Raw genomic sequence first — 27,130 nt, forward strand, 5'->3', positions numbered from 1 at the left:
CGATCTACTTCTGAAGGAGCCACAAAGTCCAACACCCCATGCACACCACACAGAACTAAGGCGCGGGGTGGGGGGCTGCTTCATACCGGCGCCATGGATAGAGCAAGGAGAGCAAAGAGGTGCGTGGCCTTCCAACGCATCACCATGACATCCTCCAACAAGGCTTCAAAGAAAGATCCGGCTACGAAGAGCCCAACCAATGAAGGAGCTTGCGATGCCGACACCACACTTTAGCATTGACAAACTTAATGGGGTGGCGGCATCGCGGCGCGGCTTGTAAATATACTTGAGAGCATAACTAAGTAGGGGCATTCTTATAGTTACCTTCACTTTTTTGAAGCTAGGTATGAGTATTGGGTTTACTCTTGTATATAACAAACTCTTAGTAGCTACTCAACTCGAAGAGGGCTTCGAGTTTTTTCTAGGGGGGGTGGGTATAGTGGGCGTACCTTCAACGACTTGAGGCTTGGCTCTCCAAGGCGCGCCGCAGCATGGGGCTGTCGTGCGTGTCACCTGGGCATGGTTAAGTGGCTCGGGGCTCCCACCAGGAATAGGTGAGTGGGGATGGTAAGTGCATTCAGTGAGAGTGAGGGGGATTGGGTAGTCATTTTGTGGGGTGAGAGGTGAGTGGGGTGTTGGCTCGAAGTGAAGGGTTTCAAGGGTGTGCCCTTGTGTAAGTACCAAGAAAGTTCAAGTGCCTTGAAAAAACTCCTTGCCCGATGGGGGGAGGTGCTATGGTGGACTGTACTTTCGAATCGCGCCAACGCCGTGCCATGTCGCGTTACCGTGCAGTGTCGTGTTGGGGTGTCGTGCTGTGGTGAGTAACCGTGCTGTGTTGAGGTGCCGTGTTGTGTTGAGGGGGACCGTGTTATGCTGTGCGGGTTGGGATGACATGGTGAGATGGTCTGTGGCGCGATGCGTGTGACCGGGTCCGAGGGAGATCCAAGAGGTGAGCCAACCCAATTGGAATTGGCTTTCATTTTGACCAGCCAAGGGTCAATTGGAGGCCAATCCTTTATTAAATCAAGGGGCAAATTGAGAAAAAGACTTGTTAATCTTAATCTTTTATGACAGCAAGCGGCATTGGATAATGAAGGAGATCAAATTCAAATCTCAATGTACTTCATTCAATTCTGATTGAAGCTAAAGAAATACCACAAGGGCACCAATTTTTGGGGCCAACGGGGTGTCCAATGTTTGAGATTGATTGGTAAGGTTTTTACTTCAGATTATGTGAATTTTATGCTTGCTGTAATTAGTGCTTAAGCAGGTCATTTACCCCCTTTCACAGAAGGAAGACTGCTTTCATTTAAACATTGGCTTTGAGCAATCTTGCCACACCAATTGTCAAATCTTAGAAAAACCATATTCTAGCCATCCTCAAGGAGGAATAAAGGGGAACCGATTGTATCAAAATCCCAAAATTATCCTCCCCTCATTGTGGGCTCTAAGCTGTGGTCCTCATCAACATGAGAAACCCTCAATAATTGTCCAGTCAGATCCATGGTGATTGGTTGCCATGACCACACAAACATAAGAAGGTACCCTAGCTGTTGTAAACTAATAAAGCTAAGGGATTCCCTCAAAGTTTTGTTGGAGATCTTGGTAAGCCCTCAGAAGGTGACAAAGTTTATTTGGCTGATAGTCTACAAAGACATAATAAAGCAGATCCTACATCGAAAAGAAGCATAACATAACCAAAGAACCAAAGATAGTGAGAAATGCACCAAAACTAGCATCAGGGGAGTTGGCCGCTCACTGTCCCCATGCAAGCCATATTAGCATAGCTGTACAGCTAGGTACCCGAGAGCATGGCTCCGCTCCACAAAGGGCTACTTCAAATAAAAAACTGGCAAAAAGTTCCTACAACAGACTGGCCACACATTAATACACAACAAATGGTAAGCAAGCACTAAATCTAAGAATAGAACTGCATATACCGAAGGTTGTGTCTACATCATTACAGTCCCACCTTGCTTATAAAAGATGTCCCCAAATCAGAAAGACAAATTTAAATAAACACTCAATGTGACAGAGTGTGTAAATACAAGATTCCCAACATTAGACAGAAAGAACAGAGCCATGGGCTCCAAAATGTGACGTTCATGATAAATCGGTGAATCAGGGGTCTTCATGGGAGCACCCAAGCAGATGGATGTGTCCATGGTGATGACGGCTATGGTTTATGGCACTGCAAAGCATAAGGATGATGCTGCCTTTGAACTCTAACAAGTCAAATAACCAACAACCAAGTCCAAAAGTCCCCAAGACAAATCCCTACTTGTAGCACTCACATTAGCAGGTTGCAACTGCAGACTTCTTTATAAAGTTTGGAACAAAAGACAAAAACCAATACATAAAGAGCTGTCAACTTTGAGCACTGGACATATTATTTCAACAAAAACATCCTTTATGTCATGGTAGAAGGATATTTCCCTCCTGCGGCTGCAAGATCAGGTTCACAGCAGTTTCCCACTCTCCCCGCAGCAATGCAGCCCCAACAGTATATGTTGGCACTCCACATGTTCCAAAGCGCTGTGCAGGAACTAGAGATCAGTTTTGCAAATAACAATGTATATAATAAACTATAAGAAGACATAGCAAATTCAGACCTGCAAGCCAAAGTAGTTTATGAATCCACTGCCCCTAAAAGAATCAGCAGCTTCCTTGATAACCTCATCATTCTCTTCTGCCACACCACTAAGTAAAGCAACTATTGTTAAATATAGCACACAATTGACAAAGCAGATGTATGTGCTGTGTATAGTAGCCTACACATACTCTTCTGCCACACTATCAAGGCAAGAGAGAGCTTTGAAGTACCAACCATATCAAGAAAGCTAGTGTGAATCCATATAATGCATTTCTGGCAAATATAACTTAAAAGAAACTCTGTAAAGTTGGGTATTACCGTAAAGTTAAAAGGAATCTGTTTCCTGAAAGCTGCCCTAGAACAAGCCTCTTGTCCACATAGCTGTTTGAAGATGATATACAAAAAGATTGAGGAAAGATAACATTTTTCTTTGTAGATATTCTAGACAAAAACCAGATTATTTTCTCACCAGAAGTTGCCCAGTTTCATGCCTTGCAATTGCTTGTTTAGAGCAGCTAGCTTTGACGCACGCTGCTTAAACACAGTAACCTGCAAAAACAAGGACAATACTAGACAATAGAGCACTCAGCTTGCTTTTCAACTGGACAATCTACTATCTTTTTTTGAATAAGCATGCCTATAAGGATAGCTCCAAACAGCAGGAACTCGATCTTTCACTCTCATTTTATCTTATTAGTTTTAACACGATGACTTTTTCATGGCTAATCACACAAAATCTATGCCAGGAATCCACATGCCCTTAAAATGAAAAGATTTTTTGAATATGCTTTTACAGAACTGCATATACCCCTGCCAGGTTGAGACAACTAGCAGTATACAGCTGCATCCATCAATTTGTCAAAAATTTGGAGAAGATCCCTAAGTTGGGACTTACTTTTAAACAAGAAGCAAACATTCAAGAGATTTCCAATTTGGGCATTCGAAGGGAAGTCTTTCAACATATATTTTCAACAGTATTTGGGGGCACATTTACGTTTGAGCCAGAATACACTACCTTCCTGTACCATGTTTGGAATAAGTACATTCTGTGTCTGGTTCTTGCTCCATGGTTAGAATACATGATTTACTTCAAAACATGATATAGTACACATGAAAATATGTTGGAACGTATAGACAGCAAGTCCTAAAACAATTCTCACTAGACAATGTACACAAAGTAGTATTAGAAGAGTTCCTTGATCCAAAACTATTTATCCAGTTTAAGCAATTTTGGCCAGACTTCTAACCAAAGATACTCCAAAGGCATTATGAAAACAATCATACTATCATCATCGAGCATGTAACAGAATCTCTAGGATGATGACCTTGCTGTCTCTAACCCCCAGTTGTCCCTTGACCCTTAAGCAACATTCAACAACCTCACTTCCTTGTTGCCATAACTTGCAGCCACCTACCATATTGACTCCGCCCACCAGCAGCTATTTCCCCACCAAGAACCACCTCAATCCCAGCCTCCACCACATCAACACATAACTACCACAGCCAATATGCCTGGCCTACCAACTCTAGTCTTGCCACGCACATCTAAGCCTCCACTATCAAATCATGTGGCTACTTGGAAGGACAGTCCTCTTCAAATAGACCATATGTACAACGTCAACTCATCCCTAGAAGACCAAACCAATGAATAACCAAAACATACCTCTAATCTATCATATTTTTCTGGCAATTTTTCATTTAAACAGCCCCAAAAAGGCATTTTAACCATTTTGTACAACACCCTAGACTTCTTCTAGCTTCAACTGATTCTATAAAGGGGACTCAGTGTGTACACAGCTCTTCATCCCTTGTATCCCTGTTTATCCCTTTGCCACCCTTGGATCCACAATTGTCACCATCGTCTTTTAGCCTCATCCACACGATATAGAGGTGATGCCATTGCTGTCAGCCATCTACATCAGCACTTGGCTGCTTGCTGCTGTCAGCTTGTTTGAGGACACTCTCCCTGCTGACACCAGTTGTCATGTGGCAAATGGTACTTTGGGGGCCATTATTGCTAGCCAACTTTTCCTGATCTAGAGCCTATTTATAGGCTGCTTGCTTCCTCCTCCAATAGCTTAAGATTAGATTCCACACTTGCATCATCTATATTAGGTTCCATTCCATAAATGTCAGTACATTAGGCTTAGGACCTCCTATTTCTTCACAAAGCCCATTTTCATTTTCAATTCCACAAGTTAGCTTAGACCATTCACATTTGGGTGTTAGGGCTTCGCTAGGATTTCCACATTACCCACAGCTACATGCCATTCTGTACCACCCCAGTACTTTGTTGTCAAGAGTGCAACCTAAACACATTGTACATCCCATCCACCTGCAAGTGACCACACCTACCTATCCTTGGGCAATTGTGCTAGGTATCCCCCCCACACCCCCTAGATCTCTACCCATGGCTACTCAAGTATAGGAATACCCATCCTCTACCTTTGATACACCTCTACACAATCCATGGGCCACTCAAACAGGGAGATATCCATCCTTTGCTTACCGTGCACCTATCCATCCTCCATAGCCACTCATGCGATCCCTAGTCAATCTAGTCACACATTTGAATCGAGTGTGCATAGCTTACCAATGCATGATGGGCACTTTTAATTTATGCCAATCCATCTCCATATCCTCCCTATTCATGGCTCAACACTCACTCTCCAATTGCCACAGCCAAGGATGACTTTAGTGACAAGACTCCTTTTAATAGGTCAAATTTTACAACTTGGTCAAATCTAATGCAACAAGTGCTTCACTCTATAGGTTTTAGGGACCTAGTAGTTGGTCTCGAGGCTATGTCCTCAACTTGCCCAACTTGATCATGTCTATCAATGAAAGGCTCATAATGCAACATTCAATGTCAAGTTAATGTAAGGTCTACTTTCAAGTTTCATTCACAACTTTAGCACTTTCCCCTACCATCGAAGTGCTTCAATCTCAAGGTCTTTGGGACCTAGTAGGAGCTCTAGAGCCTATGTCGAACCCTCAACTTGCCCAACTTGATCATGTCCATCGATGGAAGGCTCGTAATGCTCCAACCAATGTCAAGTTGATGTAAGGGCTACTACCCAAGTTTCACTCACAACTTTAGCACTTTCCCCTAGCATACAATTCTTGGAGTCATCACTATGCAAGACATTTAACCCAACGCATCGATTTCATCCATGAGGTGCAAGAGTTCTCCATAAAGGAAGGAGATGGTTTGAAGTCAAGATGGTTCGGTATAGGTGGTTACTCACCAAGTTTGCCACCCATGACTAACAACTCAATGACAATCAGGTCACCTTGTTTCTAAACAAGCTAAACTTAAAGTACTCATAGTATGACTAGAAATACCATCAGTGAAGGGATTCACCTTGGTCTGATAGATTTCAGCCACCTTCAAAATGAGGTCCTAAGTGGTGGCCTGATGACTAGCATCTTGCTTCTTGAAGCACCATTGGGCTACTCCTTCCTCTTTCGACAAACTTGGAATGAGAATAAAGCAGTACTAAGTCTTGGGTTTGTATCTAAGCAGCCAATCTCTTTCGGGTTGAAAGGGAGATCGTCATTTGCACTTCTTAGTAGCTCCCCCTTCCAACCATGCACCCAATGTAGATTGGACCATTCCATAGTGGTGAGCAGTAGCACTTTGAGACATCACCCTCTCCACTGCTTCAATTGCAATAGCCATGTCAACCTCCCTCGAAGGCCTACTAGCTCTCCTCTTGGATCTTTGAATCGTAGTGGCTACTTCAAGTTGGGCATGGGGATGAGAAGGTGCTTGCACACATGTGCAATCTCAGATGTGACCACTATGTGTATTGCCTCAAAACACCAAACTCTCATCCTCGAAGCTTGCAAGGGTAGTGGACTTTGTACAATGCATTGTCGAGCTAGAATGAAGTTGGTTGTTTGAGGATATCTCTTTGTCTTCTTGGTTGTTCTCAGGTTCATAGTTGGCAAGGTGAGAAATATAGTTGTAACCTCTGTGTGCCATTGGCCCTATCCAATGCTAAATGGATACTCTAACTAAAGTTGATTTCTTGCATGGGCTTACATCGCCAAACGGTTCTTAACCATGGTGAGAGATTTGTAGATGATCAACTTCTTGCCTTGAAATAAGATGTTCAAGCACTTTCTTGTGATATGGCAGCAAGATTGTAAGTGAAATCTAGTAATGCATTCACTAAAGAAAGAGCAATGGCATAGTCAATTGTGTTGCACATACAACAGGCCCTGTGCTGCAATCTGCCTCTCCTCTCCCTGCTGCCCACCGGTGTCCTTCTCAGTTATCCTGCTCCACCCAGTCCTGCCTGCTGTCCTGCTCCTACCCACCAGCTGCATCCAAGCCTACTCTCAACTCTCGACTGTCCACCACCTGCTCCTGCCCACCATCCTGCTTCTACCTGCCAGGTTCCCCAGCATCTCCACCTATAGTTCCCCACCACTCCCCTTCTTTGACTTCTGCTCTAGCTCTGCATAGTGCCCCTCCACCTCTCCTGCTGCTCCCATCCTACTTTCTGACTGACAAGCCACTACCCTCACTTGCCACCAACCTATTCTCCCTCTCCTCCCTGCTTGCCTGCTTGCCCAACCATCTTTGCAACTACAGCCAGCTGCCTACCAACCTCCTTCACCATCAATGGCTTCCACTCCCCCCCGCTTGGCAGGACTATTTCAAGCAATGGCCTCTTCCCTTTCCTTCAATAGTAGGTGGGAACTTTAATATGGTATACCCTCTGGAGGATAGGAGGGGTGGATGCATTGACATTATGAAAGGAGGAGAGCACACAGCATGGGAGGACTTTTGTGTCCCAAACTAGAGGACAGGACAATAGGTTTATGGCAAAGTTTGGTAGATCAGTTGGATCCCTTCACTTTTCTAGGAGAGAGAGGGCAGTTCAGACCAAGAGATTCTCCAGGATTGATAGGTTTTATGTGGATGACTAGGCCTGCGACAAAGGAGGCCTAGTCAGGGTTGTTTCTGGGACCACTTTATTGGATCATGCATCGTGGCAGTTGGTTCCCTTGGAAGGAGTGAAGGGAACTACTACTAGTACCAGAGTTCCTCTTCACTGGTATTAGGATGAGAACCTCAGACAGGCCATTACCAGAATTTGGGGGGCTAGGCCCTTTTCAGCTCTGGCAGGGCAGCTAGAACTTGGATAAGAGTCTGCAAGAGATCAGTTGTTTCTTTCAAAGAGGGTGTAGAAGCAAGAAAGAGGGCCTTCTCTTTGAAAGAGAAAGAAAGATCAATTAACGTCCTTGTGGGGCCAAAATTGGCCTATAGGACTAATCAGATACATCCATTTTTAAAATTCACTTTGGGCATCTTGCCATATAGGCAAAAGGCAAACCAAAAATGGGATAAAACTGTGGTATTGTACCTTTATGATTCATAATAGTGTTACATACCTGTAATCTTTCATTGATTTATTTCTTGGGAGGTGGGGTACGGAAGTCTCTAATGATTACTTTTCCTTCTCTATGCATTGCCCACTTGCTGTTCTTGCTTGCTTCTCTGACTTTAGCCAATTCTGCTGGCTGATTCTTTAATTGAAGTGGAGTCATCAGGGGGAAGAGAGAAAGAAAGAAAGAAAGATCATATTAACATCCTTGTGAGGCCAAAATTGGCCTATAGGACTAATCGGATACATCCATCTTTACAATCCACTTTGGGCATCTTGATATATAGGCGAAAGGCAAACAAAAAATGGGTTAAACGGTAGTATAGTACTCTTATGATTCATAAGAGTGTTACTATAGTAAACATCATTACATGTGTATAGAAGATAGCTGTAACCTTTCATAGATTTATTGGGAGGTGGAAGTCTCTAATGATTGCTTTTCTTTCTCTATACATTGACCACTTGCCATTCTTCCCTGCTTCTCTGACTTCAGCCAATGTTGCTGGTCGATTCTCTAGTTGAAGTGGAGTCAAGTCGTCTGCTATCCATACCTTCATCCCTTGGAGAAACTTTGTTTGCTTCATGACTGCTATTTTCTCTCTTATGCCCATATACATTACTCTTTTCTGCCTACCTTTGGGTATTATATCAATGGGCTGACCTAAGTCTGCAAATGGGACAGCTTTACTCAGCTGTTCCTCGATACATTTGTTTCAAGGATGAGATCCCCCTCTAATTCTAGTGCAATATTGTGCAAGTCCCATCCTGGGGAGAGCCCTCCAATTCTAATCCCCTTTTTGTTGCTTTCCATCCTTCATTTTCTTTTATTATTGAGACCACTTGTGTGAAAAACTGTGTTGAATTTCAATTTACCTTCGGCTCCACTTTGAGTGTGAAGATATGCTAGGGTTTGCACTGACGAAACAAAGAATGTATGACCACAACTGAGACACAAAGACTCAAACAATGACATGCAAAACTCAAACCCTAAATGCAAAATGCAAAATGCAAAACGCAAAACCACAATGCAAAACTCACAAACACACTTAGAGAAGAGAAAGAACTCTAAAGTGAATAAATGAATGCAGGAGTAGGGTGTGGGAGGTGTCAATGTGTATTGTCCACCGAAGATAGATCTTGAGTGTAGTAGCCACCAATCGGAGCAAAGACTAATGAAGAAAAGTACCGAAAACACAAAAACGACCTGATGTAGATTATGGAAGCTAATCACCAGCAGTAATGGGAGGCTACGCAATAGCTGTAGACCACGTAACAACAATCGTTGGGAGTTGGGCAGCTAGTGGAAGAGGGCTGATGGCTGAAACCTGCAAGACAAGGATGCAGATGAATGGTGGGCAGCCTACCTATTTATAGATGTGGAAGGATCCTCCCAACTCAGGGTTTTGAATGTGGGACACAAAAACTCTCTAGCACCACTCCCCATTTATGTGAGAGTGTGCGACGGAAGAAGAAACACGAGCAAAAAGAGAGAAATGAAATGAAATGATCTATTAACGTCTACAAAAGGCCAAAATGACCTATGAGACCATGAGTCACAATCATGTGTATGATGGTACAACTGTCTGGGCAAAATATGTAGCACAAAGCAAAATAAGAAAGGAAACTAACTATGGCTATGTGTAAACATAGAGCTCTATCTAGTAACAATGAGCTCCAAATGGTACAATCTCATGTGGGTATGGAGGGCCTAGCTCTAGCCTGAGACATAATCCCCTGTATCCGCCTATGAAGGTGTCGTCGATGTCTGTGTCGAGGCCTAGGACTTCTAGACCGGCTAAACTGAATGGCTCGATCAATCAATACTCCTTGTCTATGTGTGGACTGTGGTGGTGGAAGAGGCTCTCGTGTGGACTGTGGCTGTAACCCTATTGAAGTGTTCTGAGTCTCCTTTGCAAAGAAGTTTGTGAGTTGCCTCTACGAAGGGCCTCAGTGTCCTGGAGCAGTTGTACTCCTGACGCGCATGTCACGAAGTTGTCGTATCTCATGAAGAAAGAGGCCAAGGCATCGCTAATCAGTAAAATCCATGACTTTGGATAGTGGTCCAAATCCGTCTCTAAAGAGACACTGGAAACGACCCACGGACCTCATAATACGCTGGGCAACGGCATATATAATGCTCCTCTGTCTGTGGTTCTAATTGGCATATCTGGCATATGAACTCCTCTGGTGGGATGGATCTATATCTGTCAGTCTCAATCTCTAGCTGATGTGAAGAGGTGCGCAACTGGCCAATAGTACATCTGATCCCATGGGAAAGGTGGGTGTCCATGTATCTCGGGTGAACAATGAATCCATCGTCAATAGTGTGAAGGAAATGCTCGCGGTAGAAAGCCATCTTTGTCCCTAGCTCCTGCCCTAGCATCAACCATGTCCGCCTGATATTCAACTGGGTAAGATCCATCCTGATGATCTTGCGAATCTCTAACCTCCTCAGATCAAGAGATGGTGCATCAAGGGAGTACTAGAAGGGGGGTAACTTGTCCATGCTAAAGCCATGCAACTCATCACCCTCTCTGGCAAGTTTCCTAGAGGACTCAAGGGCCAACCGTGCATATCTGTGTCTGGGTACGTCCCATAGGCTATGTATGTATGTGACCGATCGGGTGAGGGCTTCTACCACAATTGGTGTAGCTGCTAGCTCGGCTCTGATGATCTCATGTAGCACTGAGGCCTTACATCTAATCATCCTAGATATCATGGACACTAGGGGTTTCTCCATCGACCTCCATCCGTCATAAGTGCGCCCTGATCTGCTATGGTGGTCAAGACTGGGCCCCCATATCTGTACTCCATAAAGTAGTGTGGATGTGACCAGTGTATCGAAGAGCCATAGCTTGGTGTGGGGTTCTTGGAATTGCACCTGTGAGCACATCCTCTCCAAACCACCTAGTGTTGTGTATCCGCGAGTCAGTCTAGTGTCTGTTGCCACTCGCATAGAAAAGGTGGGCCCTGTGAATAAGACTCCCAGGTATGTATAAGAATCCACATACTCCAGTTCCTCAGATCCATATGTGAATTTAGGCGTTGATCTCCTGACCCACTGTGGTGTGGTATTAAATACCATCACCTTGGTTTTACCAAGGTTCACTGAGCTGTCCAAAGTATAGGAGTGTAATGCATCCAAGTGTCTCTGTAGACCCTTTGGAGAGTCAGCTATCAATACAATGTCATCTGCATACAATAGGAGAGGTATCCAAGTGCCAACTAGTGGAGCTCCTCTATCTTCTTCCTGTGAAATGCAATCAGCAATCCCATCAATATACAGGCCAAAGTCAGAGAGAGGGGGCATCCCTGCTTCACCCCAATGGTGGAGTAAATAGGTGCCGAAAGGCCCTCAGGTGTCCGGACTCTGCCCACAACTCTCTCATACAGTGCCAAAATACCCCAACTGAGCTCTTTCGATACTCCCATGGCATGCAGTCTATGTATCAGCCTGTCTCTCGCACCTGTGTCAAAGGCTTTGCGGAAGTCCACAAAGCAGCAGTAGGTCCGTCGTCCATGGGCCCTTCCCTCCTTAATGATCGCTCTGAGTGTGAGGATGTGATCCAATGTGGAGAAGTCTCTCCTAAAGCCAGCCTGTCCCTCTGCTCTAAGACCCCACATCTCTGCCCACCTACTTAACTCGTGCTCAAGGATGGAAGCATATAACTTAGCCAATGTATGCCCAACCATGATAGTCCAATAATTACTGGGTAGAGTAGGATCCCCTAACTTGAGGATAGGCACAATAGTGTTCGTGCTCCAGCTTTCTGGTAGGCCTTCACACATGGCTCTGTTAAACATGTAAGCTAGGAATCCTGCCACCAAATCTCTAGCATGGATAAAGTGCTCGGCTACTAATCCATCATGATCTTGTGCCTTTCCTCTGCTTAGTCTGTCAATGGCCTCTTGGACCCTACTTTATGTAAAGAAAGTGGTGGTAGAGAGAGAGAGAGAGAGAGAGACAGGAAACAAAAGATGGAGGAAGAAATACTGCATTGACTAAAGAAGAATGCTGAATACAATGATGAGGACTGATCAGTCCTTGCACGCAACCCGAAGTATCAGTGAGGCAACAGATCATGCTGAGATGATGAAGGTAGCACCAATGATGAAGAGTGTCGAAGAGGAGTGGGCTGAAGATAACCTATAGAAGTGAGAGAGTGATTAGTGAGGTGGCTATAAATAGCCAATGCCCTCCAAATCTGGCCAACTGCAGCAAATGCACAAAAATGACTACATTAAATTCAGTCCGGCTGTTGAAAAAAATAGGGGAAATGATAACAAAAATAACCAACAATTGTGGAGCAGTTTGGCACTGACCAAAGGTGGAAACCTCCTAACAGACAAGGGAAATGCACAAGAAATGTGCCTAAAATGGGAGAAATGCACACTAAACTGCCAAAGCTCCCATGTCTCCGTCAGACTCTAACAAGAGCTCGCAACCAAGAGATGACTGACTGACATGACTAAAACAAGCAGGCTAACACCCCCTCTCAGATCCTGGGAATGTATGAAGACCCAAAAACCTCATGTGATGGAGCATAGAAGTCTGAGGCAAAAGGCTGCATGAAGAGATCTGCGGCATTGTCCTCCATGCGACAATAGGCCACTGCTAACTTGAAATCCACAATCCGCTCCTAAACATAATGATACTAAACCTCAATGTGCTTCATGCGAGCATGAAACACCAGGTTCTTCACCAAAGCAAGGGCACTCTAGTTGTCCACGCATAGCTCCGTAGGTCCTATCTGAGGAAAGTCGATCTCCACCAACAGAGCCAAACTACCTTCATGGCTATAAAACAAAGGCTACGATACTCAACCTCTGTGGAAGAAAGAGCCATAGTATGTTGCTTCTTACTGCTCCAAGAGGTAGCTCCCGATCCAAGGGAGAAAGCACAACCTGTAGTGACCTCTCAAATCCACGTCACCTGCCCAATCAGAGTCACTCCATCCACAAAGAGTCACCCGCTCCCCATACATGATCCCATAGGACGGAGTCCCCTATAAATACCATGTGAGAGTGCAATGGACGAAGAAACACGAGCACACACACACACACACACACACACACACACACACACACACACAGAAAGAAAACAAAAGATGAAGGAAGAAATACTGCACTGACTGAATAAGAATGCTGAATACAATGATGAGGACTTATCAATCCTCCTGCACGTAGCCTAGAGTGTCAGTGAGACACCAAATCAAACTAAGATGATGAAGGCAGCACCAATGGCGTAGAGTGTCGCGGAGAGGAGTGTGCTGAAGATAAACTGCACAAGTGAGAGAGTGATCAATGAGGTCGCTATAAATAGCCAACACCCTCCAAATCTGGCCGACTACTGTAGGAGGCCCTAAATCTGGCCGAGTGCAACAAATGCATAAAAATGACTGCATTAAATGCAATCTGACTGCTGAAAAAAATGGGAAAAATGATAACAAAAATAACTAGTAGTCGTGGAGCAGTCTGGCATTGACTAGAGGTGGAAACCTCCTAACTAACTAGGGAAATGCACAAGAAATGTGCCTAAAATGGGAGAAATGCACACTAAACTGCCAAAGCTCCCATGTCTCCATCAGACTCTGACAAGAGCTCACAACCAAGAGATGACTGACTGACGTTACTAAAACAAGCAGGCTAACAATTTAGTCACATTTTTGGCAATATACATGTTTTAGGGCTGTTTTCAAGAGCTAATTGATATGGAATGGATTTTTCATGGATTTTTCACTCAACACCCCCTCTAAAGCCCAAAATTGGAATCAAAAAAGGTTTTGGAAGAAAAGCTCTAGCCCAGTTTTACCCCCAAGGTGTCCCACACCAAAGCAACTAGGGCATCGAACAAAGGGTACATGTCAACTGCCCAGTGGCCTACGAAGACTATAGAGGCGAAGGTTATCTTACCAAGGGAATCCAAGTAGTCACCCCAAAGAGGATAGGGCACTAGACAAAGGGTGCACATCACTACCCAATGGCCTACCAAGTCCTCCAAAGTGGGATGAAACCACAGTGACCTTCTTTTTTCTTTCATTTTTTCTTTTGGAAGAATAGATATGGCTTATAGCCTTTCAAATAACTGTGCCCCATAGGGAGAATGAAAAGGGATGGTTAGATCCAACACATCACAAAACAAACAACCTAACCCAACCACTCAAGGTTGTCGATGATGAGAAAAAGGGTGATGAAGTAGTAAGGTGGTGGTAAGGTGGTAAAGAAAAGCTGATGAAGACAACTCATGATCTGCCCAAGTGTACTCTACACAATGAGATGCATAGAGTAAGGTGCTACATGATGAGAATCCACATGCAGCAAGTGCTACTTGGACTGTGTCCCTCATGGGGAAATTGTTAACTTGCCTAAGCACCCTTTATAAAGATGATGAAATCATGCAATGAAAAGAAGTTACCACAAGGAAGGAGGCCGATGTTGAAGACAAGTGCCAACTCCTGTAAATACCAAGGAGGGTAGAAATCCCCTCTCAACCTTGGATATTGATACCAAAGGAGAAAGAGGAGCTTGATGTCAATCTTCATGCAAAGAACCATGAAGATGTAGATGAAGAGGAGGATGAAGCACCTCAACTAGAAGAGCAAGGTAGAAGTCACCACCATGATAGTATCAAGAGAGACGCGACACAATCAGCCTCAAAAGGGAAAGCTTCCATGCTGGTAGAAGAGCAAATCTCCTATGATGATGAAACCATGAAATGAACGGCACACATCCCATGTCTCTAGGCCAAGAAGGACCAGTGTAAACCTACATGTTAGCATACATTGAAATACAAAACCTTACAAAGAGATTGGAATATACAAAACAAAGGTCAAGGTCCAAATCAAAACAAAATAGAAAGTAAAGCTAAATGAAAGAACAATGCAATGAGTGTGTATGTATGAGTGAAGGTAGCAAAAGACTGAAAAAATATAGCTAAGCTTAGAATAAAACTAGCCTAAGATTCCTAAAGATGACCTAGGACTTCTAAGAGACTAGCCTAGGGAAAGATAATGACCAAACCAGTCAGAGATGCTATGAGGCACTGCTTGAGGAAGGAAATCCAGAATCAAGCACACTAGTGGCCAACCACCAATGAATACGGACATCAAAGGGTGGAGAAACTATGCTACCTCCCTAGAGAAAGACCCCCCCTCAATCTCCTTGGAATTGTTCTACCATTGCCAAAAGGGGTTGAAGTTGGTTTAGGACTAGGGATTGGATTCAACTTTGGTTTGGGTAGAAGATCCTTAGCTAGGGATGAGTTATTTTTGGATGTGAGGCTAAGACCCTTGGCCTTTGAGTAACAATTGTCATCTACGTGGCCCACTTTCTAGCAAAATGTACAAAACCTATTCTTTGTAGCCCAATAGTGCTTGGAGGGACTCGGTAAGGGTGTGAGGGTACCGCTTCCTTTTTCTTTCAAAGAAGGAGACTAACCATCGATATCAGAACGTGGCCTGTGTTTAGGGTCAATCGGGGAAGGCAGAATTGGGTCTCAATGTGGAGGTGATTCCTTTCCACTCATTGTTTCCTTCAAAGAAGGAGGTGACTCATCAACACAAGATGGAGATTCATGTATTTGAGCAACCAATAAGGGTCATACAGTGTGCAGGAGAGGGATTCCCCACATAACAGGACTAGAGGACAGAGAGCAACACACTTGCAGGTGTGTGTAAGGCACAATGTTTAAGGGTGGCATTCCCACTAACAATGTACCAAGGTGCAAAGTGGCATACTTTTGAGTGTCTAGTGATGGCCTAAAACCTTGATGTGCATCAAAGACAATGTGCGCCAAGACTCAATAACCTATTGTCAATCTAAAGTAAGGATCTGGATTGAAAGAAATGTAAAGGTGAATGGGGAAGCACCAAACTCATACTCAAATGAAACAAAGGATGAAGCATTACATTGTGGAACATCTTTGAACATAGAGTTTTCTTCAAAACCATACGGCTACCAATTTGGTCCTCCAAGGTGAATTACAATTAGTTCTTGTGTAACAGATAGGGAAATATAGATAAAATCAGCTTGATTGTGAAAAGTTTGAGCTTTGGGATGTATCCTGAGTGTAGTCTTTCCTCCACTAAGAGGTGATTAGTCTCATCAGTGGAATGCTCCAACTAAGATGCACCTTGTGAAGGAGTATGAGACGAAGAAGACTTATTGATCCTCGATGAGTGATCCCTACAAGAAAGGTTAGTAGGAGCGTTCTCCAAATCAAGACCATAATGCCTCCTCAAGGCCTCCATTAAAGGAGCAGTTGGAGAACGCATCAAAGAATCCGAAGATGGAGTCACTTGAGCCATAATGAATCAAATATGTGTCATTCATGTATCTTGCACAAAACCAAGCACTCCACGATAGCCATAGGATACATGGCTTTGGTACCATGTGAAGATATGCTAGGGTTTGCTCTGAAGAAACACAAAATGTACAGCCACAAATGAAACACAAAGACTCACACAATGATGTGCAAAACTCAAACCCTAAACGCAAACGCAAAACACAAAAGAAAAAACTCACAAACACAAACAAAGAAGAAAAAGAACTCTAAAGTGAATGAATGAATGCTGTAAATGAAGGAAAGAATGTACAAGATGCTCAAGGGCACACCTGTCCAACAGCTGGTGGCTCTCATGGAAGCAGGCTAAGATAAGTGTCGATCTGCAGACAAACCTCAAGTGCAATAACCACCAATTGGTGGAGCAGAGGCTGACTAAGAAATGCTGAAAACACAAAAACGACCTGATGTAGATTATGGAAGCTGATCATCAGCAGCAATGAGGTTGGGTGACAGTTGTAGACCACGTAGCGACAATCCCTGGGAGCTGGACAGCTAGTAGAAGAGGGTTGATGGTGGCTGAAACCTACAAGACAAGGATGGGGTTGAATGGTGGGCAGCCTATCTATTTATAGATGCGGAAGGATCCTCCCAAACTAGGGTTTGGCATGTGGGACACACAAACTCTCTAGAACCACTTCCCAATTAATGACATTTTTGGTAATTTATATCTTTTGGGGTTATTTTAAAGAGCTAATCAATATGGAATGGATTTTTAGTTCAACATGGAGTCTCTCTTGCATGGGTTCCTCTTTTACTTTCTATTGTCCAGCTTGCATACCTTTCACTTGTTCCTCTAATTCCATCATCTACTCTTCTTTTTTAATCATTTATTGCTTCATGGCTGCCATCTCTCCCTATAGTTTCCTTAGTTCCCGTAACAATTAGGACTCCCATATTGATGGTTTACCAATGGGGGAAGGGATTGAGGGTGACTCATTGTTGGCAGTGACGGCAAAAGACTTCTTCTTGTCCATATTGTTGCTACTGAACTTAGAGGGGAGGCTGGCAAATCATGCTCCCAAGGGGGTCTTATATTAGTTATGGTCTCATAGGCCATTCTAGCCTTCTACAGACATTAATAGATCTCTCTCCTTCATACTACAGATGATGGATTTATTGTTGGCTCGAGATACATGGACACCCACCTTTCCCATGGGATCAGATGTACTATTGGCCAGTTGCCCACCTCCTCACATCAGCTAGAGATTGAGACTCTGGCAGATATAGATCCATCCCACCAGAGGAGCGCATATGCCAGATATGTCAATTAGAGCCAAAGACAAAGGAGCATTATATCTGCTGCTGCCCAGCGTATTATGAGGTCCACGGTCGTTTCCACTGTCTCTTTAGAGAAGGATTTGGACCACTATCCAAAGTCATGGATTTTACCAATCAACGATGCCTTGGCCTCTTTCTTCTTGAGATACGACGGCTTCGTGACATGCGCCTCAGGAGTACAGCTGCTCCAGGACACCGAGGCCCTCACAAAGGCAGCTTACAGACTTCTTTGCAAAGGAGACTCAGAACACTTCAATACAGTTACAGCCACAGTCCACACAAGAGCCTCTCTCACCGCCACAATCCACACACAGACAAGGAGTACTGATTGATCGAGCCGTTCAGCTTAGCCGATCCACACGTCCTAGGCCTCGACACAAACACCGACGACACCTTCATAGGCAGATACAAGGGATTATTGCTCGGGCTAGAGCTAGGCCCTCCATACCCACATGAGATTGTACCATTTGGAGCTCATTGTTACTAGACAGAGCACTATGTTTTGCACATAGCCATAGTTAGTTTCCTTTCTTATTTCGCTTTGTGCTACATATTTTGCCCAGACAGTTGTACCATCATACACATGATTGTAACTCATGGTCTCATAGGTCATTTTGGCCTTTTGTAGAAGTTAATATATCATTTCATTTCTCTCTCTCTCTCTCTCTCTCTTTTTCATAAACTCTCTCTCTCTCTCTCTCTCTCTCTCTCTCTCTCTCTCTCTCTCTCTCTCTCTCTCTCTCCCCCCCTCTGTGTATGATTTTTGATACATATGTTCTACATACGGTATTATATGGAGTGGAAGTGGGGGGGGTGGGGCGCGGGAGCATCTCCTCATCTGCATGGAACGACATTGAGAAGCTGCAAAAAGCTTTTATTCGTAGACATTTGGGCATCAAAAGCACCACACCATATGTACTTATGCTTTTGGAAACTGGCCGTCGGCCAATTGAGGTACATCCTATGATCCGAGTACTGAGATATGCCACCCGAGTACGTCAAATGGATGACATTAGGCTCCCCAAACGGGTATGGGATGCTAGCACACGCCTACAGAAAACGTGGAAAAGAAAAGTGCTTTCAACAGGATAGGTGTTGGATGTGTGAAAATGGTTTAAAGAGTGAGCAGTGGATAGATATCTAGATATGGCATCCAAAGATATATGCATGGACACATTTCAATCAGACCTCTTACAAGTGTATCAAGCAAAACATCAAAGCAAGGGAGCAAATGGAAAACTTGCTTATTACAGTATGCATATCTATCCTTCATGTTGGGAATCCTACATGCACGCAAAGACACACACACAGCCATACATAGCCAACCCGCTCTCAATGGTATTTAGACGGAGTATTGCATGACTTTGAACTTGATCACACACTTTATTGATCGAGACAGGTGCATGGAGCGGACAAGCAAGAGAGACGAGGTTATGCAAGCTGTGTGGACTACAAAGTGTAGAACCAAAGGAGCACATGATTATGACATGCCCAGCATATGTACACATACGGGCTGACTTTGATATCCCTTTACATGGGCCACTTCACCAGTTTTTGACCACTACTCCTATATCGAAGTTAGGGGCTCTCATCACCCGCATGTTATGCTTTTGGGAGAACCACGCTGCATAGATCGTTCCTTCACTGTAGCTACCCTTTCCTACCATGGGGAAGGAGAATCATTGTATATTTGGAAAGGTCCCACGGGTCATAATTTGGCCTTCTGTGGACCATAATAAACTACTCTACTCTGCTCTACTCTACCCTCTCTCTCTCTCTCTCTCTCTCTCTCTCTCTCTCTCTCTACAACGAGGACTGCAGCCAACCGACCATTGGCCCCACCCCAAGGAGTCACCTTTAATAGAGCTACAAAGAGAGACAGAGCTCGCCGCCCATACCCAGCAGGCCCAAGCCCCCGCAAGAGACATCACCTACAGATACAACGGATACTACAGCACCACCACGGAGCCATACCCTGCAGCTTCAGCCTCTCCATGCTAGACAAGCCCATGTGGGACATCTTAGGATAACCACACTCCATGAGCAGTTCCACACTGCACTTGAAGTGCATCTAGATTGTATCAAGTCTGTAATTTGTACCTACTCACCTAGTTTACCATAACACTAGATAGTAGCTTTACTAGGACTTGGAAAACTTCCCAAACATTTTATATGTAACCTTTTGGTCTCATAGGCCAACCTGGCCTTTTTTAGACGTTAATATAACTTTTTTTCTTTCTTCGAGTTTGTAAACCATTTTGTACCTACTCACCTAGTTTACCATAACACTAGATAGTAGCTTTATTGGGACTCGAAAAACTTCCCAAACATTTTGTATGTAACCTTTTGGTCTCATAGGCCAACTTGGCCTTTTGTAGACATTAATATAACTTTCTTTCTTTCTTCTTTCTCTCTCTCTCTAGGGCCCAATTCTTAATAATAAAACACTCTCTCTATAAAAATCTATCCCTCTCCACTATCTCATTTATTCTTCTAGTATCTACTCACTTGACCTCCCCACACACACCACTCCCTTGTAGTAGAGGCTCAACCCCCATATGGGGGCCCCATACAAAAAAGTTGGTGTGACCATAGTGTCGAACAGCTAGAGCTTCATCCAAGGCTCCTGAAAATATATGCATGCGCACTAGCTCTCCATTGACTCTAGAGTCGCATAACCCCGTGTCAATCTATCCTCTATTGCTCTCCTCCAAGTAAATCTCGGCACTGAAAATGTAATCCCCTAGTAAACATATCTCTGCAGCACCTCCACTATCTCTAAAACCAACCTTCCTTCTCAGAGAGGGTGGTAAAACCTAATCAAGCACTTAATTACAGCAATTAATAATTCCACACAAATTGAAATGCACACATTACCATCATAATCTTGGATATTGGATACCTTGTTGGCCCAAAACTAGCGCCCCTTGTAGTATTTCTTTAACTTGAATTGCTAATGGATGAAGTACAAGAGATTCCACGATCTCCTCCGCTGATCCAAAAGCTTGTACAACCGATCAACAAGCAATTCAGGCCAATTACCCCTTCATTTTCACCCAAGACTTGTACAAATGGAACTACAAACTAGCCAAATGATGCCCCAAATCACATGGAATGGGCTAGCATCAGAAATCCCTGATAATTCCTTGAACTTCAAGTGCTGATTTCAATGTACAATGCCTTTGATTGATGACACGAGTCCCAAGGTGGTTGCTAAATCCTAATTTTTGCAAAAATTTAGGGTTTACAACAGAATTATCATTGCTATCCACCAAATATAATTGAGAATACCTTCAATTGGCTGAGAGAGGCTCAGATTCTTTAGAGAATAAGCTAGAGAAGATGAGAGAATGCTGAGATGAGAGAGAAATCTGAGATTCTTCATGGGAACAATCCCGAAACTGATTGTTGGCCTATCGATTCTGCATTTAATGTGGTCGTCTACTGTCCTAAGGCTCCATAAATGATGTTGTCTGATCAAGAAGGCTGTTGCTAGCCCTTTCGTGAGAGTTATCCAGTCAGACGTGTATGATCCGTCGAATCCGATTGGATGTTTTTTTCTTTTGGGAGTTGTTCAAAGAAAAGTTGTTTTCTACTCTATCCTTTTCCTCTTTCTCCTCATTGACCTCTACCTATACCTCACTTACCACCTCCTCTTCTTCTACCTCTCTCTTACAAGCTCCTCTACTTTTCTCTCACCTCCATCCACTTCTCTCTAGACTCTACCTCTACATCCTGCTCTTCCTCGTGTCTTATTCCCTATAGCTCTATTTCTATTTCCTCTTCCTTTACCTCCTCTTCTTTCCCTTCTCTTGCCTCTACCTATATCTCTATATTCTTTACTCCTCTAACAATGTCTAAGCCTCTTCATGAAGCCATCGCATTATACACGGCTTACCTTAAGTATTAGCCTTAAGTTTTTTTTTGTATCTACTATCCACTACTTTTTATACTTGCCACTTGGCACTTGTGACTTGCTATACCATGATCCATGAATCATCATCCATCATTGCAACTTCAATCCTATACATAAAATTGGATCTTGGAAATTACTTGTAACTAGAGTCTTAGATTTACATTTTGTCTCAACCTCTCATCATGTTCATGACTCATTGAAAATTGAAGCAAAGACATTTCTAGTTTGTAAACTGTATTAGTATTGGATGGACGATGCCTTGTAATCCTCTACCTCATAGGTAGCCACTCTCATGTCAAAACAAGTAATATGTACTAGCCTAACCCTTAATTTTCTATGTATTTTTTAATAAACGTAAGAACAACGAATTTATCCAATACTTTTTGTGTACATTTGGCACCATACTAAGTCCACAAACTCGACGGATCGAATGGATCATACCTAACTATGCTAGGCTCAAAACACTGAATGGCTCTCTCTCAAATCCAAACAACCTTCTCTCCTATTGCATGGGCATTTTTGCCAAGTGGCAGCCTTCTAATCCCATTTTCCAACAATTTTCAGTCAATTAATTAATTTTCAAATTTGATTAACTCTTATATTTACTTTCAACCCGCCCAAAAATAAAATTGTCCATCCACAATTAGATTGGCTAGGCCATTTGCAACCCCAAATGATCCCCAACCTTAATTGACCCTTAGACTAGCATTAATTGATTAATTAAGGCTAGTCCCTAGTGTCCACTGACACTTAATGGTCAATTAACTGTCTTAGGGCCAAAATCGACACCAATTGACATCCAAGGACCAGCTAGCATAACTTGTCACAACTTTTGCCTCTAACATCCACTGCCTCCTCGGAGTCATTGGCTTATTATCATGAAATTACTGCCATGTGTATCACATGTGCCTTACAACCTTGCACATTTGATTATTAAATTAATCAAATGTTACTAGCAAGATTAAAGTGATCTCAAAAATTTCACATCCCCATGACAAATCTCCCCCTCAAAATCCCTACAATCGTCCTCAATTACACTTTGCAAAAGCATACTACACTAGAATTTCCATAAGGCATCATAGTCACAACATTGGCCACTGTTGTCTAACCGTGCCATATGCCCCAAAAACTTGCTTAAAATTTTCAACCAGCATAAACATCAGATAAAACTGAAGAAGAGTCCAGAACTTTTGTTAGAAACCCGTTGGATGCATCTATAACTCGTGTTTCTCAACTCTTCTGACTTCACAACCATAGTAAAGCATATACTCAGCATAAACCATGGCTAAACTGTCAATGCCATTCACTAAAATGTTGATGTCTATGGAATCAATGGTAAACCATTGAAAATTGAGCATAATCTAATCATAAACTGATCTGAAAACTGATCACAAACTATTGTACATGTGATCCCAAGCTGATCACAAACTAAGCGCAAAAACTAATCAGAAACCAATGCAAAACAAATCCAAAAGTGAACCTAATCTGATCTCTAGCTGATTAAAAATTAAGGTGAAATTGATTAAAAATTGATCCCAAACTGATCATGAAATGTTGCTAAACTCATGTCAAACTGATCATGGACTAATCATAAGTTGATGCAAATGTACAGTTTCAATGCCTGAGTGAAACTCATACTCATCTGCATATATCTCACAATGACTAGTACACTGAATAGTGGCCTCATGGTAAACATACTCTCAAAACAATACCTTGGATGTATGCTGAATACATCTGAGATCCACAATATACGAGAGTTGTCCATAACTAGCGGAGTGGAAGTGCTACCTCCCCCTTAAGTATCAAGCACTGCTCTAGACCCCTGCTCTGTTGAACCTAACTAAGATCGAACTAAAGTTGGCTCTAACTAAAAGGCATCTAGATAAAGCTGCAATAACTAAGGATGGTCTACCAAGTCATCCTCTTCCATCCACTTTTCATCCATTGGTGAATAGTTTTAAAACTTTGTCAAATATCTCTTGAAAACTTTACCTTTGACCTTTCTTTCCTTATGTGCCAAAATTTGCTCAGGTACCAAGATCTCATCCAGCTCCTCAACCTCAAGCTGGATTTCAATAGATACATCCTCTCACACATCATACGAAAAGGCCTCAACAAACTGACATGAAAGGTATTGTGTGTCCGCCAATGTGGAGGTAATTTCAGCTGATATGCCATATCATTTATCTTCTCTAACACTTAGAAGAGCCCATAGTATCTCATACTTAACTTCAGATACAACTTCTCTCTTTCTTTCATCTTTTTCAACCTTGCCTTTTCAAAACGCACCTATACATAATCGCCCCTGCAAACTACAAAGTGTGTCTATGGCAATTGGCTGTCTTCTTTTGCTTTTCCTAAGATTTCTGAAGTACATACTTTATCTTTGCATAGGCTGCATCCAAACTTTCCACATAGCGATTAGCCTCAAAGATCTTATCCTTAGTATACAAGATAGGTGGTACCTTCTTGCCACCCTCAACAACCTACCTCAAATGGAGCTTTACCAGTGAAACTATGCAACATATTATTGTAAGCAAACTCAACCAATGACAAATACTTCTCCCATTGCATCTTATGGTCTGTAATACATATCACCTCAAAAGATCCAACATTGTGGAATTTGCCTCTTCGGACTAACCATCTATCTATGGATGGAAGGATGATGAGAATTTCAGCGTGATACCCATATTGTCAAACAACCCCTTCCAAAATAAACTAGTCTTGATCATTGACGATCAACTTTGGCATACCATGATACTTACAGATGTGCTGCAAAAACAATCGTACCATATGATTAGCCTTTAAATTTCCCTCATCGGAACGAAATAGGACTATTTGCTAAACCTGCAAATGTTACCCATATTGTCAAACAACCCCTTCCAAAATAAACTAGTCTTGATCATTGACGATCAACTTTGGCATACCATGATACTTACAAATGTGTTGCAAAAACAATTGTACCATATGATCAGCCTTTATTTTTCCCTCATCGAAACGAAATAGGCCTATTTGCTAAACCTGCAAATGATAGCCTATATCTCATCATTCCTTGTAGATATCTTAGAAAGCTCAAAAATAAAATCCATAGCAATGCTCTACCAAGGCCTGCTGTCCAAAATAGGCAAGGGCTTTAACAAACACGGCATCTTTTGCCTATTATGCTTAACCTTTTGATATATGATGCATGTCCTGACAAATGTTTCCACATGCATCACACGAAACCATGAATGACTTCCTTAGATCCGATAACACAAGCACAGGATCTAAAGTCATCTTTTTCTTTTCAAATACTAAAATTTTCATTGTTATTCATCTAAATGGCACATTCTTCCTCTACAAAGCATGCAATGGAGATGCAATTTCAGCAAACTCATGCACATACTATGTATAGTAAGAACTCATGTACATTCTTCAAAGGTGGCCATGATGGTACTACCTCAACCTTTGCAAGGTCCATATGAATACCATCAATCGATATAATATGCCCCAAAAAATAGATTTTATGCAAAAAGTATTCACTTTTCTTGTCATTAATGACCAACCTATGCTTACATAGTTCATTGAACACAATATCCAAATGCTTTCTATGCTCTGTCTCATTTTTTGAAAAGATAATCATGTCATCAAAAAAAATGTCTACAAATCCTTCATGTGGCCTAAAGATGCAATCCATCATTTGGTTAAAAGAGACAAGAGCATTTGTAAGTCTAAAAGGCATGACAAGAAAATCATACAACCCAAAAAGATATCCTGAAAGCTATCTTAGGCACATCCTCTAGTCTAATGTATATCTAACAATACCCACTTTTCAAATCTATATGGCTGAATATGGCTGCCCCCTGCAATCTATCCATAGCATCATCGATCCGAGGGATCGAAAATCAATTCTTTATCATGATTTTGTTCAAAGCACGATAGTCAATGCATACATGCTATGAATCACTGGAGAACAAAATGGAGATAAGTCGCGCTGAATTAGCCCTTTTTCTAACAGCTCATTCACCTGATTTATAATCTCCTCCTGCTGGGATACACTGACCCTATAGGGTGGCTTATTAGATGACCTACTTCCAAGAATAAGATCTAAGCCATGATCTTCAGGCCTTTCAGGCAGTTACTGCCTTGGAAGTAACTAAGAGAAGCAATCAGTATACATTTTCAGAAATGGAATGCGATCCTTCTCTAACTTTGACATGTTTCCAACATTTTCATTATCAACCTTATCCTTAGTAAAAACCAAGTACGCTGAAAGGTGATTTTTCATTACTTTAGAAATGGCAACAGCCAATACAACAAAGACAAATTTCCCTTTCAACTTTACATCAAGTGTGAGAGTCTTTACCTTATGCTAACTAGTGGTCTCTTTTACATGTGACTCAATCACTACATGCATATGGTGACACCATGGTATACCAAGCAACACAACACAACCCTCAATTGGAGCAATGAAGAACTCCACTGCCCTCATATCCCTAAATATGCAACCGAAGCTTTCCAATAAGCAGTATAGTAGGCTTTGTGTCATGAAGATATGTTATTTTGAAACCTCACTTAACATGTGGATTAATTTTTAACCACATGGTTAAGTAAATATTGCACATGTGAGGTATAGCTAGAGTTAGAGTAAATTTACAAGCCTGGGACACGAGAAAATCATGGGATGTCAAACGCAAAAGTTGCTGTAAGTTATGCCACACAAATACTTCGTGGTATCTGGTGCCAATTGTTGGTCTAGGTCATTTATTTGGTCATAAGTGTCAGTTGATGACACTAGGGAAGTGGTGTTTAATGGTACTTAACACCAATCTGATGGTCAAAGATGACGCAAAGACACTTGGGAATGAAAGCTGCCTAGCCAATTTAATTATTGGCCAATCAGATTATTTTTCAAGACACCGAAATAATTATTAGATTAATTTTCAGTATTTAAAGACAAAAAATTAATGTTTAATTATAGATAATCCTGGTAAAACAATTTGAGAAGGTTGTCACTTGTCCAAAATGCCTATGCAAGACTGAAAAACGTCTTTGGAGGCTGGAGAGAGGCATTTTTAGTGTATTTAACCTACAAGAGAGAGAGAGAAGATATTGTTGGTCTTATTTGCAGCCATTGGAGGACCTTCTAAGGCAACCAGGGGCAGGAGAAGGCCAATCAACAGTAGGTGACAGTATCTACAGGCTGTTGAGACAAGGCAGTAGCAATAAGTAACTCGTTTTCTTCAATTTTTTACATCTACAAGTTATTGAGATAGGGCAACAGCAATAAATGATAGATTTTCTTCAGTTCTTCGCCAAGAAAGTTTGAATTTTCTCTCTCCTCAGCATTCTCTCTCATCTCCCAGCCTTTCTACAACCTGGCTCCAAAGATTACAACATTGAGATCACCAACGGCTAAGAAATTTCAGATTTCTCTATTGTAAACCCTAATCTGCACAGAAATTAGGGTTTAGCAATAGCCTCGAGAAGGGTGCCAAAAATTAGAAGCTCCAACAATTGGATTGAACAAGGTTGAAACTGTTTTTTAGCCTATTCAAGTGGAGGGACCAGAAAATCATTGAGTTTGGGGCATTTTCCATCTCCATCAAAGTAGGTAAAAG

The 27,130-nt window shown here is 42.4% G+C and overlaps 1 protein-coding gene across 6 annotated transcripts in view; it reads right to left on the bottom strand.

The window, feature by feature from the left end:
• LOC148036641 (multisubstrate pseudouridine synthase 7-like) overlaps nt 1-27,130 on the bottom strand; it is a 215,077-nt gene that overhangs the window by 113,449 nt on the left and 74,498 nt on the right. For all 6 annotated transcript variants that reach the window (XR_015690970.1, XR_015690969.1, XM_087678678.1 and 3 more), the window contains 4 exons: nt 3,063-3,142; nt 2,912-2,974; nt 2,613-2,700; nt 2,430-2,535 (listed from right to left, as the gene is read on the bottom strand). Coding sequence is in view for 4 of the 6 variants with exons in the window: in XM_087678678.1 (XP_087534804.1) it covers nt 2,430-2,535; nt 2,613-2,700; nt 2,912-2,974; nt 3,063-3,142 (337 nt within the window). In the remaining 2 variants the exon portion in view is untranslated. The remainder of the gene's footprint in view (nt 1-2,429; nt 2,536-2,612; nt 2,701-2,911; nt 2,975-3,062; nt 3,143-27,130) is intronic.

The sequence above is a fragment of the Lygodium microphyllum genome, chromosome 5 (assembly GCF_053477565.2).
Source record: "Lygodium microphyllum isolate KBCC chromosome 5, Lygodium_microphyllum_v1.1.10, whole genome shotgun sequence".
Lineage (NCBI taxonomy): Eukaryota > Viridiplantae > Streptophyta > Polypodiopsida > Schizaeales > Lygodiaceae > Lygodium > Lygodium microphyllum.